The sequence below is a fragment of the Stegodyphus dumicola genome, chromosome 10 (assembly GCF_044657685.1).
Source record: "Stegodyphus dumicola isolate Sdum_Otavi_A_Nest chromosome 10, ASM4465768v1".
Lineage (NCBI taxonomy): Eukaryota > Metazoa > Arthropoda > Arachnida > Araneae > Eresidae > Stegodyphus > Stegodyphus dumicola.
The window spans coordinates 25,166,544-25,184,873 of record NC_140777.1 but is presented as its reverse complement, the minus strand read 5'-3'; the positions used below and the strand labels follow the sequence as shown (position 1 = coordinate 25,184,873).

Genomic DNA, 18,330 nt, shown 5'->3' with positions numbered 1-18,330 from the left:
AGAGTTGATGCAATTGTTAGGATGAGTGAGAACAGAATAGAAGAAATTTCTGGCAAGTTTTTTAATATAATTTTGAATTGTGTCTACTTTGAGATCACGAATTTGGAGTGAACTATGGCGCTTTGATAATCTCTCGAAGTGCTTTGAAGTTGAAGCACTTGGATAAGTTAAAGGTGAAGTGTGGCAGCGTGGCCCTTAGCAGTGATAATCCCTTAGCAGGAAAAAAGTATCACGCTGTCCTCCTAGAAGAAGTACGTCTTCGGATGACAACCATAACGTGGTCTACTATAATAACCTGTTTCTCCCCGTTTTGGCGTTAAGGCTGTTTTCCGAACCTTATCCAAGATTTGGATAGATTTTTTTTTTACGAGGAGTCACGTGACATCCGCTTACTTCTGTAAATTGTCAGCGTTTGACGTTGCGAAATTCTGTAATCCTCTTCATTTTGGCTTCAAATAAAATATTGAAAACAAAAATAGCATTTAGAGTTAATTTGGATGTAAATACGGAATTTACCTTTGTTCAGTAATTGAATACAATTTTTAAATTACTTGTTTGTATCTGTTTAAACTGGCAACAAGAGTGATTTCGCGGGAATCGTATCAGTCTAAATAATCATTCTTTTGAAAATTGTTAGACAAAATGTATATTAAAAGTCTGTGTATCGAAGGTTTCAAATCGTATGGAAATCGGACCGAGATAACGGGCTTTGATCCCATGTTTAATGCAATTACTGGATTAAATGGTAGTGGTAAATCAAACATATTAGATTCGATTTGTTTCGTCTTGGGTATCACAAATTTATCCCAGGTATATTATGTTCTTTTCTGTATTTTAGCTTAAGTATTTATGCTTTAAATTTTAAACTGTCATCGAGTACGCCTTTCATTTCAGGTTAGAGCCACTAATTTAAATGAACTTGTGTATAAAAATGGTCAAGCCGGTATAAATAAAGCGACTGTTACAATAACTTTTGACAACAGTGATGATACTACAAGTCCTCTTGGTTACGAAAGCCACAAGGAAATATCCGTCACCCGAATTGTAAGTCTTTGTATTATAAATAATATGTAGCAAAGTTACTTTTAGTACTGCCTGCTTAAAGTATAATTGTGTAATGTAATAAGTATTTAAAGTATAATCTAGAACTTTAAGATGCAGTAAATATACAATCTTTGGTACTACAGTCAAAAGTCGTTAATCTGGACTCGTCGGGACTTCGGCGATTCCGGATTATCGATCATCAGTTTAAATCTGGTAAGATGGCATGCAGAAATTATAAAATTAAAAATATGAAATCGTAATTTATGAAATAAAGAACAATTATGATATAAAGAGTATCAAAATTTACAAAAAAAAAAAAAAAATAATAAAGCTTAATATTTATTTGTTTATTTTATTAAACATTTCTTTCAGTGTAAGTTGTTTAAGTTGCTTCGTTTTATGTGATAACCTTTTCTGGCTGATCTTTGGAATATGGTAACTGGTAGTTTGGCTACATTTTGGAGGCGATAAAGGTTACTACCTAGGACTTTGGTAATAATGTGAGAAGCACTCAGTTCCGATTACGCATTATTTTGTGTGAGGGAAATGAGAGATCATGAGATATGCCATGTGACATTAATGGACGAATTACAGTTGTTTAATTGGAAAAGGGGGGAAATCTGGAAATTTAGTATTTAGCTATATTCTGTGTTTTGTGAAACGTGACATTAATGGACGAATTACAGTTCTTTAATCAGGAAAGGAGGTTAATTTGGAAAAGCTTTATTGTGTGTTGTGTGAAATAGTGTTGATTAATTTTCGGATTGCATGGCGCTATGTAAAGTGAATTCTAAATTTTTAATGCGTTTATCTGATAATAATAATAAGTTGAGATTGTGTGAAAGGAAGGATATTACAAGTTTAAATGGCGGTGCAAGAAATATGGTGAAAATGGACATTTTGTGAAAAGGAGTGTAAGGAAGGGTACATGGTTTGCTGAAAGTAGTTTGAGTATAGGTGAAATTTTATTAATTTCTTATTACTTGGTGAATAGATTTCCAGTTGACTATTGGATTTAGGATTTAGAAATTAGCAGTAGTACTGCAGCGACGTAATGAAGATTCTGAAGAAGATTAGGTAAGTTAGTATTTTTAATCATTTGAGGATATTATTTTTATGCATTGTTCTAAATGTAAGGAGTAAACAAATTAAAATGGTATTATTTGAAAATTGTTATTAGCAATGATTTAGTTTAAAGTAATTAGGATTGTAATCTAATTTTTATTAATTTAATGTATGTGCTTATTTTAAGTAGTGTTTTTAATTTAATTATATTTTAATTTAATGATCGTGATTTTGTGAGTTATATGTTTGTAGTATTTTGGAATATGTTTGAGTAGTATACGTCGAGTATTTTCATGCATTTTTGTGAAATTTTTCTAATTTATGAGAAAAAAGCAGTGTACATGGATATAGTGAAGAGTGTGCGCAATGCCATTTTTATGCAATTCTGGGATGTTTTTTTAAGTAAAAATAAGTCGACGTGTACATGGTTTAGTGATATTTTAATTAAATGATAGTTATTTTGTGAATTTTATGTTTGTAGGAATTTGGTATACGTTTTAGTTGAAGTAAACGTGCATGGTAATAACTTAAATATTTGACACTAAGTATTTGTAATGTTTGCGGTATGAATTCGTTGGTGACATTTATAATACAATAGATAATTTAGAGGTAAAAGTTTTTAGATATTTTATTTATTTTATATGTGGAAATGTTCATATTTGGAAAGGGTATATACTTTTTCGCGATAAGGTAATTTCATATATGTTCTTTTTACCGGGTTTAAAGATTCAGAAAATTGTCATGCATATGCGTGAAATTTTTCTAATTTATGAGAAAAAAGCAGTGTACATGGATATAGTGAAAAGTGTGCGCAATGCCATTTTTGTGCAATTCTGGGATGTTTTTTTAAGTAAAAATAAGTCGACATGTACATGGTTTATGTGTATGTGTTATTTTGAAAAACGCGTAAGAAGTATAGTATTGTGCACTTTTTCCCAATTTTGCAGTGAATATTTGTCATGATTAAGCAGTTTTGTTAGATAAAATTTCTAGTATAAGTGTAATTTGGCTAGTAGATTGTGGGAAAAAGTGTTCAGTAAATAAAAAGAAAAGAAACATGTCTTTACTTCGTGAAGACAAAATGGCGGCGGAAAAAAAAAAAAAAAAATAGAGTGTTGCTGTAGCAGAGTTGGTCGCCAAATTTTTGCCAAAAAATCGCCAAGTTACCATAATCCAAAGATCAACCTACTTTCTCTTTAATTCTATAAACAGACATAATTTCTTGTTCAGTTACAAAGTTCTGCTGTTGAAGTCCTATAATTGCTGTGTCGAGAATACCGACTAATTTGTCAATCAAAATTTTTTCGTTTTCAATAACCTCTCTGTCACTCTCTTCACTATCGGAAGCAAATTATAATGACGAGGAATTTGATTTAAATCATATCAAAGACAGAGTACATCGAGATGAAATACTACATTTAGTAAGGAATTATAAGCCAAATAAAATAAAAACATCTGCCCTGAAGATAAGGATAGTGCTGACAGATCAACTTCCAATTCATTGCGCGCCGCACCCCTCCCCCCCGCCACAGAGCAGCGGGAAATTGATAAACAGATTTTGGAATGGTTAGATAAGCAAAGGATTATGCCTTTATCCATTTTTTGCAGCAATTCCACTTTTTGTTTAATGGACTTCGAAACATACTTTCGCTTTGTGGATCCTTTACATATTAGTAAATATATATCGGAAATTCTATTTGACATAATCGAAAGTTCAAGCTTACTTTTATAAAATTGCTCTAACAGTCTGCAAAAAATAATAAGCCGGATCCAATTAGAAGATTAAGGAATAACGCAATCTGCAACATTAACTGAATTAGATAATTTTAGCTTAGCTTAGCTTATATCGTCCGTTATACATAAAACGCGCATGCGTTAACATATTATGCGCATGCGCACACGCATATTCGCAGCCGTAAAAGTCTTACGCGCATGCGTCAATGCGGCGCATGCGCAGAAAGTTTGTAGCTTTGAGGTCCGGATTATGAGTGTCCGAATTAATGACTTTTGACTGTATTCGGTTTCGAGGGCCGTAAAAGTCGCCAAACTATCGTTGATGCCAATGCTGCCAAAAATAATTGCGGCAAGAAAGGAAGTATAATAATAAATAACTATTTATGATTGATGTTTTAATTTAGATGAAAGGTTAATTTCATATAATATTTTTTTATTATTATAATTTATATGAAAAAGGCTAAACATGACTGAATGGAAGCATAAGAGTAAATTATTATTTCAGATCATTATTATAATTTATATAAAAATTGCTAAACATAACTTCCTGTAGCTACAAACCACATAGAGCATTCCTTAAAGGCAGAGTTTCTTTAAACTTTTTTCAGTTGCGACCCCCAGGATCCCATAATATTTACGAAAGTTTTGTGGGACCCCATAAGCATCGTGTAAATCCGACACACGTGTGTGTGAAACTGTCAATTTTTTCACTTGAATTGTAATATACTATCGCAGTTATAGGTCATTAACTTTAATTTCTAATTTTAAGACTTAGAACAATTGAAAATTTTATAGGTAACAGATGAAAAGACAGCGTCACGTGCAAAGCAAATAAAATGAACGTTTCTATTATAAAAAGAATGCATCAAAATGTTTTCCTTTTTTCTTTGTGTGTATTGTCTTATCTTTATCTATTTTCAGATACATTGTGTAAAAATAGTTGGTAATTGTGAAATTATTATAATACATTAAAGAAATATCAAAAGTGCTAAAATTTTTGGCGATCTCCCCCCTGCTGCAGGTCTCGCGATCCTATGACCCACAGTTTAAGAAATGCTGCCCTAAAGGGCCATTCACACTGGGGTTTATCTGATGTAACGGACATAGCTGACCCATCTCCAAAAATAGTTTTTCCCCATAGGGCATCAAATTGAAAAATCTGAACTGCAGGCATAGCAGAGCTGGTCGACACATGGAACTGACTCCGTTAGCTCAGATAAACCGCAGTGGGAATGGCTCTTTAGGATAACTGTGAAATTAAAAAATGAATAGAAGAATTATTGGTACTGTTCTGTTATCAGGACCGGATTCAGAAATGTATATAGGGATGTATGCAAGTATAAACATGTATATATATATATAAACACATATAGGCACATACATACACCCGTGCATACATTCATATATTTCTGAATCCGGTCCCGATAATAGAACAGTACCAAATTATTACATTCAGATATCATAAAACCATCATCTAGAACAGGCATGGGCAAACTTTTTCGGTGACGGGCTAAACATTGAGAAAAAAAAAGTTTAGCGGGTCAAAATAAATTTTTCTAAAATTTTAAAAACTATGTATACAATTTAATTATGTTAATGAGATTGCGATTTCATTTTTCTAAAATGAATGATTTTTTTAAACTATGTATACAATTTAATTATGTTAATGAGATTGCGATTTCATTTTTTAAAATGAATGATTTTTCTAAAATTTTAAAAACTATGTATACAATTTAATTATAATAATGAGATTGCGATTTCATTTTTCAAAGTTTCTTATATTGAGGTTCGAAATTAGATGTACTGATTCTAAGGAATGAGGTTAAATGCTCATCTGTCAGTCTACTTCTGAAGTAATTCTTTCTAAGGTTCATAGTTGAAAACACTCATTCACATATATAAGATGAAGCAAACATGGCACTGGTTTTCGGGGCATGAGAATGATGAATTAAATTTGGGAAACTTACTTTCAATAATGATTTGTAAAACTCTAACTTTAGCATATTTAGAAACAACTGCTTGAGATGATTGTTAGATTGCAACTCAGTTAATTCAAGCTGCAAATTTGACCTCACTGCTTTACAATTTACATTAAAAGGCATGGTAAAAATATCCAATTCCGTTTGAATGAAACAAAATCTAATAAATCTAATAAATAATAAAATAAAATCTGCATTTGAACTCAAACAGTTTTTTCAAGCCAGTTTCATAATTCTTAAGCTTCTCTTCATTTACTGAGGGTATTGTATTTAATCTCAGGAAATGAGACAGGTCATTCTTAGCTAGCTGCCCAGCAAACAGATAAAGTTTTAGTTTGAAAGCTTTGAGATGGGCCCAGATATTGCCGATAAATTGATTTTTCTCTTGCATCTGGACACTCAAGTTCTTCATATGACAAAGAAGGACTGTGAAAAAGGAAAAGTCCAAAAGCCATTCTGTATCTTCTAACATTTCACACTCTGCACGCCGTTTCTCAAGGAAGAACGACAAAATGTAGTCTCTCGAAAACACATCCTGCACTAAGCCACACTGGTTTATTTTTTACAACTGTAAAAAATATTTCCATATTCATCATTAAAAGCACGACACTCAACTTTACATTTTTTAGTAGCCATTTTGGGATTGAAATATTTTATGAATAACCCAAACAAGCACTAGCTACACTATACTTTTAATAATTTCACCACTATCCACAATGATGCTATATGTTCGGAATCTTTCCATACTCAATCAATAATATTAGAACTTGTGTCAAAAGAAAAGCCGCTGGCTGGAGCTTAAAATACGCAGTCTGCCGCATGTAAGGTCTAATTTACATAGATTGGATTCCCATACGTCTGCTCCCCAAGAAGGAGATAAGGCTTGTTGGCGCCAATCTACAGATATAACAAAAAACTTCTGCTTTTAACACTTTACTGATTGAAAGCTGTCTGTACTTGCTATTTCCGTCGATTTATGTTTTGTAGAACAAAATTAGAGAAAGTAAAAAGATCATTAATTCTTTGAAAAAAAGAAGAAAAAAATAATATCTAAACAAAGTAGAAAAGGAGATGGATATGTAATATATAAATATATATTTCTTTTAATTTGCCTCTGACCGGCAAATTAAAATTCTATGATAAAAATACATAAATTCGGGCTGGATAGAACCTTCCGGCAGGCTGTAGTTTGCCTATCCCTGATCTAAAACCTATGCTGCTCTGTAACTTTAATGTATAAAAGAAATGAAAATGCAAAAACTGGAATATGTAGTGATTAAAGTAAGCTTAACGAAATTACTAAAACAGAACTCAGAGCCTTATCTAGGATAGATTTAGTACTAGACCAGTTAAGAAATGCAAAAAGTGTATTGTACATTAGATCTAGCATCTGGTTATTGGCATACAAATTAAATGAAAAATATACTGAAAAATTAGTAGTTACAACAAATGTTTGTCTTTTTGAATTCAGCAGATTATCTTTTGGTTGACAAAATTCCCCAGTTCTCTTTCAAAGTACTTTTAGAACAATTTGAAATAAAAATCAAATTAAGTCTGCCTTAAGTTATTTCTCAGATTTCTTCCCGGATTTGAAGACTTTTTAGAACATCTTAAAATGATATTTTATACATGTGAAAATGAAAATTTAAAATTAAAATGTTCAAAGTGTGACTCTGCTTAAGAAAAAAATAATTTTCTAGGCTATGAAGTTCAAGCTGGAAAATACCAACTCAGCAATGCATACTGAAGTTATTAAAAAATATGACTGCCTAAAACTGTTAAAGAATTCATCCAAATTATGCAAAAGTTAGAATCCCTTTAATAAATTAACTTTGAAATGTATTCTATGTAAATGGACAACTGAATATCAAACAGCTCTTCAAAATTTAAAAGATGTTTTAATTTCCAGAGCTGTTTTAACATTATTTAATCCACTTATTCTTACCGTGTATTTATTTTAAAACAAGAATATCCAGAGGGTTTTTTACACCCTTTAGCTTTCCATTCTCGAAAATTAAGATCTTATGAAAGAAATTATGCAGTTCCTGAATTAGAATGTGTAGCAATTGTAGATGCTGTAGCTAAATTTTATTACTCTTTGCATGAAAGTCATTTTATTGCACATGCTCATCATAATGTTTTAGTTTGTCTTAACAATATAAAACATATTACAGGTAGATTATTTCAATGGTTTTAAAATGATCTATGTATGATTTTGGTATAAAATATAAGAAAAATTGTACTAATGTTGAAGCTGACATGTTAACAAGGAATCCTATACCAACATTTGTGTGTACAAACTAATTTATTGTCATTAAAAGAAACTGATAAAATTTAATTTCTAAAATTAGAAGTACCAGAGCCCTATGAAAGGTAGTTAGGAAAAATGACAAATAAATAAATAAAAAATAATTAATATAGTAGCTAAAAACAAAATTGAGTAAAATGTAGAGATAAATGAAAATTTTATAAGTTATTAAGTGAATAATAGTTAAAAAATATAAAGAATTACTGGACCTTGTCTTATTTGAAGAAAAGAAAAAAGAAAGAACTGGACCTCGTCTTATTTAGGCCTCTACCTGGAATTATAATTTCACTCAAAAGTAAAGGAATTGCTCAGTTGCATTCTGGCTGAATTTAAGCCCTGAATATGCAAGTATAATGTGCTGTTTTAAGGGATGAATAGAAACAAAGATTCTTTCTCTAGGACACAAATGAAAAAAATTTTACTGGTTAATGTTGCACTAAGGAGACTAGAGAGAATGCTAGTATGGGAATAATAATAACCAAAATAATTAGCGAAAGACATTTCAATGAAGGCAAATGATAGTAATACGGAAGATTTTACAAGAAGAGAAAGTATTTATAGTTCATCACAGCATTTAGCTCTGCTTCTGCACATGTTACTTGTCTTGCATTTAACAGGTGTTTTTCCTAATTTATGGCTTTCAGACCTTGTAATAGAAAGGATGACATCACATCTTGATTATCTCATGGCTGCTGGATATCATCACGGTGTTTCAAGCTACTGGCACCACAATGTCGGCAATCCTAGAGTGGACTAGTCCTCTAAAACACTGCAATATATATATAAAATGTAGTAAGCTTGCCTAAAAGTTACCAAGAGCTGCTGCTCCAAAAAGTTCAACACGTTTTAAAAACATTAAAAAAACAGAATCAGAAAAAAGGTAAGCGGAAAATGGTAAATTAATTTACCATTTCTGCATTAATTTACCATTATTAATTTTTTAAAATGTGTTGAACTTTTTGGAGCAGCAGCTCTTGGTAACTTTTAGGCGAGCTTACTACATTTTTTATATTTTACTTGCAGCATATTGTGCAAGATGTTTTCTAGACCAAAATTAGTTTTTCAAAATTGTAATTACTACCTTGCTTGATATATATATATATATATATATATATATATAAATATATTATGCTCAAAGGAGTGTCTTAATGTTTTATGTTACCTTTATTTATTAAATATCCTCTTCTTCACACTTAAATCATACAATTCAGTTCAACAGCAGTATTGTAAAATAATTTTAAAATAAGCGTATGTTTAGAATTTCCGATACACAGTCTTATGTGCTGAAGATAATATATTCCCCCTTCCCCCCATACAGTGTTGCCATTGCTCGCTTTGAAATCGTTGAGTTTGTTAATCAAAAATTTGTTAAAATTTTATAAAATATGAAATCGATAATAAAACAAATTTTAAATTTGGGCCTCCAGATGCCCATATTCAAGTGGAAATGTACGTTATTAAAATTTTGATGGCCTTAGGTACCGTTGTTTTATCACAATGCAAGAAATATTCAGTACATTTATGCAGATTCTTCATTACTTAATTTCTTTAAATATAATACAGGGCTCTAATATTTGGTGGTAACAATTTGAAAAGTGAACTGACATTTAAAGTTTTCAATGCAAAATGCCAAGAAATTAATAGCCCTTCTGGGCTAACGCACTTTGGGCTAATAATAATTCAGGGTTCGTTCAGTTCTTAAGAGTCCTTAAATTTTCTGGAATCGATTTTTGGTCCTTAAAAGCCCTTAATTTTGGCCAAAATCAGTTGAAGGTCCTTAAATTTAATCATCTGAAATTTCTGTCTGTTTAATGACTGCCATTTTGAGTGTGAATTAGCATTTTGGAGGAATATTTTTGGCGATTCACTGATGTATGTATGGGTTATAATTTGTTTCTATTTCTAATATAACTCATGGGATACTCGAGTTTCTAAGCAAGAAGTGAAACATAAGCATTTTGAAATTCATTTTTCGTAATAAAGAGCTCTTAAACAATTTTCGCTTTTGGGGATGTGAATTCTTTTATTGAATGGTTCTAAATTTGGTGATTTGTCAACATTTTCGCGATTTTTAGATCAGTTTCTATAGAAAATTTTTAATTCCGAAATCTGAGAATTTTTCGACGACTTTTTTTTAAAACTTCATAACATTGATAAATTTCATTAAAATAATGGTAATATATTGGAATTATATTTAAAATATAATATTAAAATAAAACATTTTTATTTTTCGCTGTCATATTATAAAGTTTCATTTTGGCAACTTATACAATACTTTAAATCTGGAAAATAACCAAGGTATAATGCTATAAAGCATAATGTTTACGTCCTGCTACTTGACATCTCTTCTCTGCTATTATCTTTCCTATTTCGGGAGAAATTTTGTTTGCAGTGATAACTTTCAAAGCTGACCCAAGGTAAACATCATTAATATGGTTTCTAATAGGAGACTTATTACCTTTCATGACTGAAAATAACTGCTTGCACCGATAAGTGCTACCAAACATGGAAATAATTTCATATGCGAATTTTCGAGTATTTTCAAACCTGGCTGGTAAATATTTGTAAAATTCAGGCACGCTCACTTCAATGAATTTTGCTTTCAAATTTGAGTTGCATTGAATCTCGATCACCTCCATTTGCATATGGCTGGGTACTGAGTCAATACTAGAAAAATCGGAGGGAAAAAAAAAAAAAAAAATTGTCTTCGAGGGAACTAAAATCATTAAACCTCGTTTCAAATTCAGTTGTTAAATTTGCAATTTTTTCTGCGTATTTTTGATACAAACAAGCATCATCTAAACTTGATTTGTTCATGCTGCACGTTGGGAAGTGCGTCAAATCTTCATTTTTAAGTTGTTTTTCCCAAAGAACTAGTTGACATTTGAATGCTTTAATTATGTCAAACATGTTCGTAATGATATGATCTTTTCCTTGTAACGATAAATTTAAATCGGTTAAGTGTTTGGTTATATCAACCATGAAAGATAAATCTTGTATCCATATTGGATCGTAAAACAAACTTACGTCTTGATTTTTCGTTTTTAAAAACTGACATATTTCTTCTTTCAAATCCCAGAATTGTTTGAGAATCTTGGAGCAAGATAACCAACGTACCTCGGTATAGTAGGACAAACCCGAATATTCACTATCTAACTCACTTAAGAAAGCAGCGATTTGACGCTGATTTAAACCTCGAGATCTTATAAAATTTATAACTTTTTTTATATATGACAAAACATTCTCCATATTTATTACTTTCGTGCATAGGACTTCTTGATGTATAATACAATGCATATGATGAATGTTTGAACCGTGAATTTCACTAAGTTTTTTTCTTAGTAATGCTGCGAAGCCCTTGTTTTTCCCGGTCATTGATGGAGCACCATCTGTAGCTACAGAATTTAATTTTGCCAAAGGTAGATTGTATTTCTGCAGAAGTCCAAAAACACAAGTAAATATATCTTCTCCTGTAGTAGTACCAGGCATCGGTATTAATTCCAGTAATTCCTCAAAATTGTTTTCTTGTCACAAGAACGAAGAAACACTGCTAATTGAGCTTTGCCACTAATGTCCGTGCTCTCGTCACAGGCAATGGAGAAACTTTCGAAACTAGATGATTTTGCTTTGATCTGATCACTTAAATTCGCGGCTAAATCAGTAACTCTTTCCGCAACTGTATTTCAAGACAATGAAATTGATTGAAAAGCCTTCACATTTCCAGGACAAACAATTTCTCCAGCTTTCATTAGGCATTCCTTGATGAAATCACCGTCAGTAAAAGGCTTTGAATATTTAGCTATCAACTCGGACAAGACGTAGCTTGCATGTACCGCCGCTTTGCTTTCTTGCAATACTTTACTAAACATGGACTGTTGCTTTTTCACTTCTAACTTGAGCTCTTTCAACTTTTCTTCTTTCATTAATCCTTCGTAATTGTTATATTTCGATTTGTGTTGTTCGTAATGACCTTTAATATTATATAACTTTGGTACATTAATAGTATTATTACATATCAAGCAGATTATTTTATCTTTTATTTCACAGCAAAAATATTCTAATTCCCATTTTACTTGGAATATTCTATGTTCGTCAGTGATTTTTCGTTTAATTTTACTACCACTTGGTTTTGATATAGACATACTGAATACAAAGGGCTGGAATAAACACGGTTAATGTTAAAAAGTTAACAAAAATTTATTCTTTCCATAAGAGATAAATCAAAATGCTGAAATATTTCTTCAAAAATATTCTAACAATATCACAAAATGTCAAACATTTAGCAAAAATCAATTCAAAACAGAGAAACTAATTCTATCTCACAGCGAAATCGCTACAAATCAATCACAGCATTAAGTAAACAAACAGTTCACTAGAACTACAGCTACTACTGAGATGAGTTGTTTGTTCTCGGCTTTTATAAGCTTTATAATTAATTTCTCGAATATACTGGAAATATCTATAAATATCTGGATTTTTGTGGATGGCAACAGCAATTACGAGATATTTATTTATTAGGTATTAAATGCACGCACTCATAGACTCCAACTACTACGGATTCTCCGTAGTTTCTACGGAAATTCATGAAAAACTACGAGCTACGAAAAGTATGGAAAAAAACTACGGATTTTACAGAAACAAGAGCAGGAGAAACAGTACGCAAAACGGAACCAACTAATTCATCCGATGATTGGCTGAATACTCGTGTTATCATATATCATGTGTTGAGTGCGTTTCTAGTTTTGAAGAATTAGCCAATCGTAGATCAGTAACTCCAACCGTTAACGACTTATCAATAGTTCCACCCAATTGTCTGTCTCCCAGGTTCCTCGCTGATGCGTGTTTAGGCTGCATTCGGCTGCATTGTGTAGTTTACGGCGAGAGCTTAGCGTGTGTCTTGTGAACTGTGAATCAGGTGAAAGATTTTTAATCATGATGCTGCCTCGAACGAAGAAGCCAAAATTATCAAAGCAGAAGTTTAAAGATTCATATTCTTCAGAATTTCCATGCATTAAAGTGTCCGAAATTTCTGTGAATCACGCACACTGCAGTGTATGCAACAAAGACTTCTCAGTTGCTCATGGCGGAAAAGATGACTGTAAACGGCATGTGTTTTCTCAAAAGCATATAGAACTTGGCACCGTAAAATCTAAAGAAATAACAAATTTCTTAATAAAAGATGATGAAACAGATCCTATAAAAGCCGAATGCTATTTTGTTTGTTTTTTAATTGAACATAATCTACCGCTTTCTGTTTCGGATCATTCCAAAGAGCTTTTCAAAGCAATGTTTCCGGATTCTGCCATAGCAAAAAAATTTAGCTGCGGTCATACCAAAACTGCTGCTATTGTGAAAACGCTTGCAGAAAATACTGTTGCTGATATTATAAAATCAGTGTGCAGTACATCATTTTCTCTAAGTACTGATGGAAGTAATGATAACAATGATAACAAACTGTACCCATTGGTTATAACATACTACAGTAAAGAAAAGGGAGTGATAATTATTTCATTGATTTCTATTTTAGAATGCACGAATAATACAGGAGAAGGTATTTTTAATTGTATAAATGAAAACTTTAAAAACAAAGGTTTAGAATGGAAAAATTACTTATCATTTTCTTCAGCTAATGCTAGTAATATGATTGGAAAGTTTAAAGGTATAGCATCATTTATCAAAATGCATCAACCAAGTATAATCACCCGAGGTTGTCCATGCCACCTCTTGCATATAGCTGCAAAAAAAGCTACTGAAAAATTAATTGGCTCAGAAATTGAAATGTTGATAATAGATATATATTTTTACTTGGAGAAAAGTTCGAAACGGAAGCATAGCTTCAAAGTTGCTCAACAAATTTTGGGACAGAATGCAAAATCTCATAAAATTTTGAAATATTGCAGTACGAGATGGTTGTCTCTTTTAGAATCTATAACAAGGATTTTGGAACAGTGGGATGCTGTGATAAATTTTTTTGGAGATAAACCAGATAACAGTGAGAATGAAGGAAAGAGATTGCAAAACATTAAAAAAATTTTACAGTCACCGACCACCAAATTGTACTTGTTATTCTTGAAAAATACTTTGCCTTTGTTTATAACAGTAAATATTAATTTGCAACAACAAGCTCCTTATATACATAAATTGAGAAGAGAACTTTTTGAACTTTTAATGAATTTATTTGTTAGATTCGTAAAACCATCAGTAATTTCTAAAGAAAATGAAGATGTTACTCTAACGTCTATTCCATTTCAGAAGTATAGTAAACAAAAAGAAAATGAAAATTTAGTGATTGGTGCGGAAACAAGACTATGTTTAAAAAATGCCAAGTTGAATGAAAGTGAAGTGAAATCATTTTTCAATTCTGTGCGAGCTTTTTTTGTAACTGCATGTTCATATATAATTGATAAATTTCCACTGAGTGATCCATTTCTAAAACATGCTGAAGTTGCTGACATCAACTTGAGAACTGAAGTCTCATTTTCATCTGTTCTTTACTTGATGAATACTTTTCCATCCATTATTGATGAAAAATGTCTTAATCAAGTAGAAATTGAATTTTCCATGTATCAAGTAGATGATTTGAAAGAAATTGTAGATTTGCGTATTGATATAGCATGGGGAGAAATTGCCAAATTAAAAAATATGAATGGGTGTATTAAATACAAAGTATTGCCTTCTGTAATGCTTGCTGTCTTAATAATACCTCATTCAAATGCAGCTTGTGAAAGAATTTTTTCTATTGTTAAAAAAAATCAGACGGAATTTCGACCAAATTTAGGTCTTAAAACTCTTGAAGCAGTTTTGATTGAAAAATAAATATGCAGGCAAATGAAGAACTGTGTTATAAAAAAACATTCTCAAAATCAGAACTTAAGCTTGCTAAGCATGCTACATATAAATCTTTGCATTCATAAATTATGCGTATTTTGTTTAATACTTATATGTATCATTCTTGGTTATTTAAATTTTATTTCCCTGTAGAAATTATATCCAGAATAAAGATATAATTTATAGCTTCTGATTTTTTCTATGATTAGTAGTGATTTGAAGTACTTTTTATTAGTGAATGCTTGAGGAATTAAAAGAAAATTTCTAATTAAATGTGCATATAATTTACAAGGTATATTTTTAATTATTCAGTTTTATATGTATATGGATTTTAAATAATAAAATTGATTACAATTAATTATTAATTTAAAATTAATGAATGGTTAATTACAACATACGCTACGCGCACATTTTCAAAGTTGTAAAAATGTTGTTCGCGCGTTGACTACTGACAAGGTTTGCTGAAGGTTGGAGTCTATGCGCGCTGTTCTATTTTTAACCTTCCAACGCAGCTATCTTTTCAAAAATCGTCTGCGTTGCTCAGGCAACATGAAGCAAATATAATTACAATTCTAAATAAAAAAACTAAATAAATAAATAACTATGAAATCCATAACAATATGAATTAAGTAATAATTAATAATAAAGCAAAGTGCATGCACCAATATGTCGTACAAAACTATGATTAGAAAACTGAGACCATGAGTTCGGCCACATTCGGCTATCTGAGAATGCGTACAAGTTCTGAGTGCATGTGTCTCCCAAAAGCCGAAGGTAGCTGAACGCAAGCTACTCACACGCATTTGTAATTTAAGTAGTGTGTGTGTCAGCTCGCTGTGAGTAATCTAACAACACTGAATAAATTATCGTTAATTACTTAGCAGTAAACATTTCATTTTTTTCTTCGTCGATATGTTATTTTATTATTATATATTATTATTTGCCGATATATTGGCCGGTCCGCAAAAATATTTGTTGTGGGCCGCGAGTTTGACATCCTTGCTTTACAACATCATAAGTGTTGCAATCCTTAACTTTCATGTTCTTATAAGGTCTGAACAAGTGTCGCTAAATCTTGTTGTTCCATCATCCATTGAAATGCTGAACAGTCCATCGCTATCTTAAATGAAATTCCCAGAAGTTAAACACAAAACTTTTTCAGTGCTTCTACAATCGTGAGGACCTCCAACCTGTAACTTGAATACTTTTTCTCTGCGTCGGAGATTTTCCTGCTCATAAAATAAATGGAGTGAAAATTGCTGTCACCTGGGGGTTTCCACATTAGAATCTCCTTGTATCCTTCTAGGCTGGCGTCTGTGTGTAGCTCGGTTTCGTAATGAGGTTTGTAAATTGTGAATACAGGCTTCTCAGCTAATGTTGACTTTAAACGAGTGAATGCGATCTTTTGTTCGACACTGAATTTGAACTTATTATCCTTTTTTAGCAGGTCGCTAAGTGGCTAGGCAATTATAGAGTACTTAGAAATGAATTTTCTGAAATACCCTGTCATCCCAAGAAAAGTTTGGATATCTGCTTTAAATTAGATGGTTCAGGGAAATCTAGAATGGCTTGCGTTTTCAAGGTGTATGGGAAAATTTTACCCTCTTCTATGATATCGCCTAAAAAGTCAATTCATTGCTTTAAGAACTGGGATTTTTAAAAAATTATTTCTAACCCATATTCACTTGATAGATTTAAAACTTGATTCAACCACTCAATTCCTTCTTCGCATGAGGCGGACAGAATGGTATCTTCCATATATGGCAAAGCAAAGCCATCATTAACTAAGGGTCGGAAAATGGTATTTATGAATCTCTGGAATGCAGCTGGTGAATTACAGAGCTCAAACGGCACTTTCAAAAATTAGTACTGTCCTTCATGCGTAACAAACATTCCTTGGCATTAGAAAATTTATGCCTTATCATATCACCTGGGTACTACATCTGTTTCTTGTTAAAGGTGCGTGATCTTGTTGCTCAAAGTTCAAATATACCCTGCTTCTGATTTATGTGCTGAATCCTTTTCTTATGTACTTTCTCTTTGGATAAAGCAACAAAACATTTTGTGCTCATTTAGTTTGAAAATGCTGTATACATCTGCATGCATATTGTGGAACTATTAGAGAACTAGATGTATTTTCCATTTGTATAATTTTTTTCGTGGATTTTGTGTATTTGTTCCCTGTTTAGGAAAAAATCGCTTTTTTAATTTAAAAAATTGTTTTAAAAAGATATTAAAAAATTAATAATACTATGAAATAATAAGCTAGACATAAAAAAAGAAAAGAATAGGTGGTATAATTCTAACAAGTGGAAGACTAATACACCTGTTCAGCTGTTTGTAATTATTCATTGGCATTACAAAGCACCTAGGTACTACATCTGTTTCTTGTCAAAGGTGCATGATCTTGTTGCACAAAATTCAAATGGTATTCACAAACAGACTTTACATTAAAAATTACCTGCATATTAAAAACTAATAACTACTTTATTTGTCATAATATTTAATTTTTAAGGTTTTTTCAAGAACATTGTGATTTGATATGCATTTAAAAATGCATGTTATCCCTTCGATCAACCAAGTAGCATGATTTGGGGCCAATTATGGGTGACCGTGTCATTTAGAATTTCACAGTAATGATTGGCGATGACCATTGCTAAAACTGCTGCCAGCGGTTGATGATAATATGTCAGTACCAAATGCATAAAACAAATTAATATTAGTTTTTGTGTTTTAAAATGTTTTATATACAATAAAAGCGCTACAATCAAGCATTCAACTTTAGAACCTTTATTTTTTGAAGCAAAATTAAAATAAGACATTTGTAACTCAGTTATAAAGTACAAGCAGGACTGCGAATTGAACAAAAAAAGTTGCTGCCAAGTAGTGTGATTTAGCGCCAGATAGATAAGCGTTATGTAACACTTCGGCTTTGTGTAAACCTGAATTCTCGATAAAATTATTTAGTTTTTGTGAGAAACAATATAAGTCACTGCTGTTTACCTGTTTTCAATCACATAAAAAAAAAAAAAAAAAAAAAAAAAAAAAAAAAAAGAGAGAGAGAGAGAGACTAAAATTTGGGACTTGTCTTCAACAGAACAGCATGCATTAAAGTATTTTCAAATTTACTGAGATCTTTACATCGAGAAATGTGCGACTAATGTGAAAATGGATAAGCACTGGCTGCGCAACATGAAAAATTATGACAAGCAATTAGTATTTTTTATATATTCGTAACATGTATATGTTGATTAACTAAACAAAAAATCAATCATTTTTTTTCAAACTTCTGCTGGAATAACTGCCTCATGTTTTGATGAGATATCCACCAATTTTCATGGTCGATGGAATTTCATCATTAAGTACTGTGTT

At 31.5% G+C, this 18,330-nt stretch overlaps 1 protein-coding gene across 3 annotated transcripts in view; it reads left to right on the top strand.

Moving 5' to 3' along the window:
- Positions 1 to 440: 440 nt before the first annotated feature.
- The window catches only part of SMC2 (structural maintenance of chromosomes 2), a 169,523-nt gene continuing 151,633 nt past the window's right edge, over positions 441 to 18,330 (top strand). Inside the window, exons 1-2 of one of the 3 annotated variants that reach the window (XM_085824803.1) lie at positions 441 to 810; positions 895 to 1,044. In XM_085824803.1, coding sequence (XP_085680929.1) covers positions 643 to 810; positions 895 to 1,044 — 318 coding nt within the window. In that variant the 5' untranslated portion in view covers positions 441 to 642. The remainder of the gene's footprint in view (positions 811 to 894; positions 1,045 to 18,330) is intronic. The other 2 variants (XM_085824802.1, XM_085824804.1) reach the window with 2 other exon arrangements.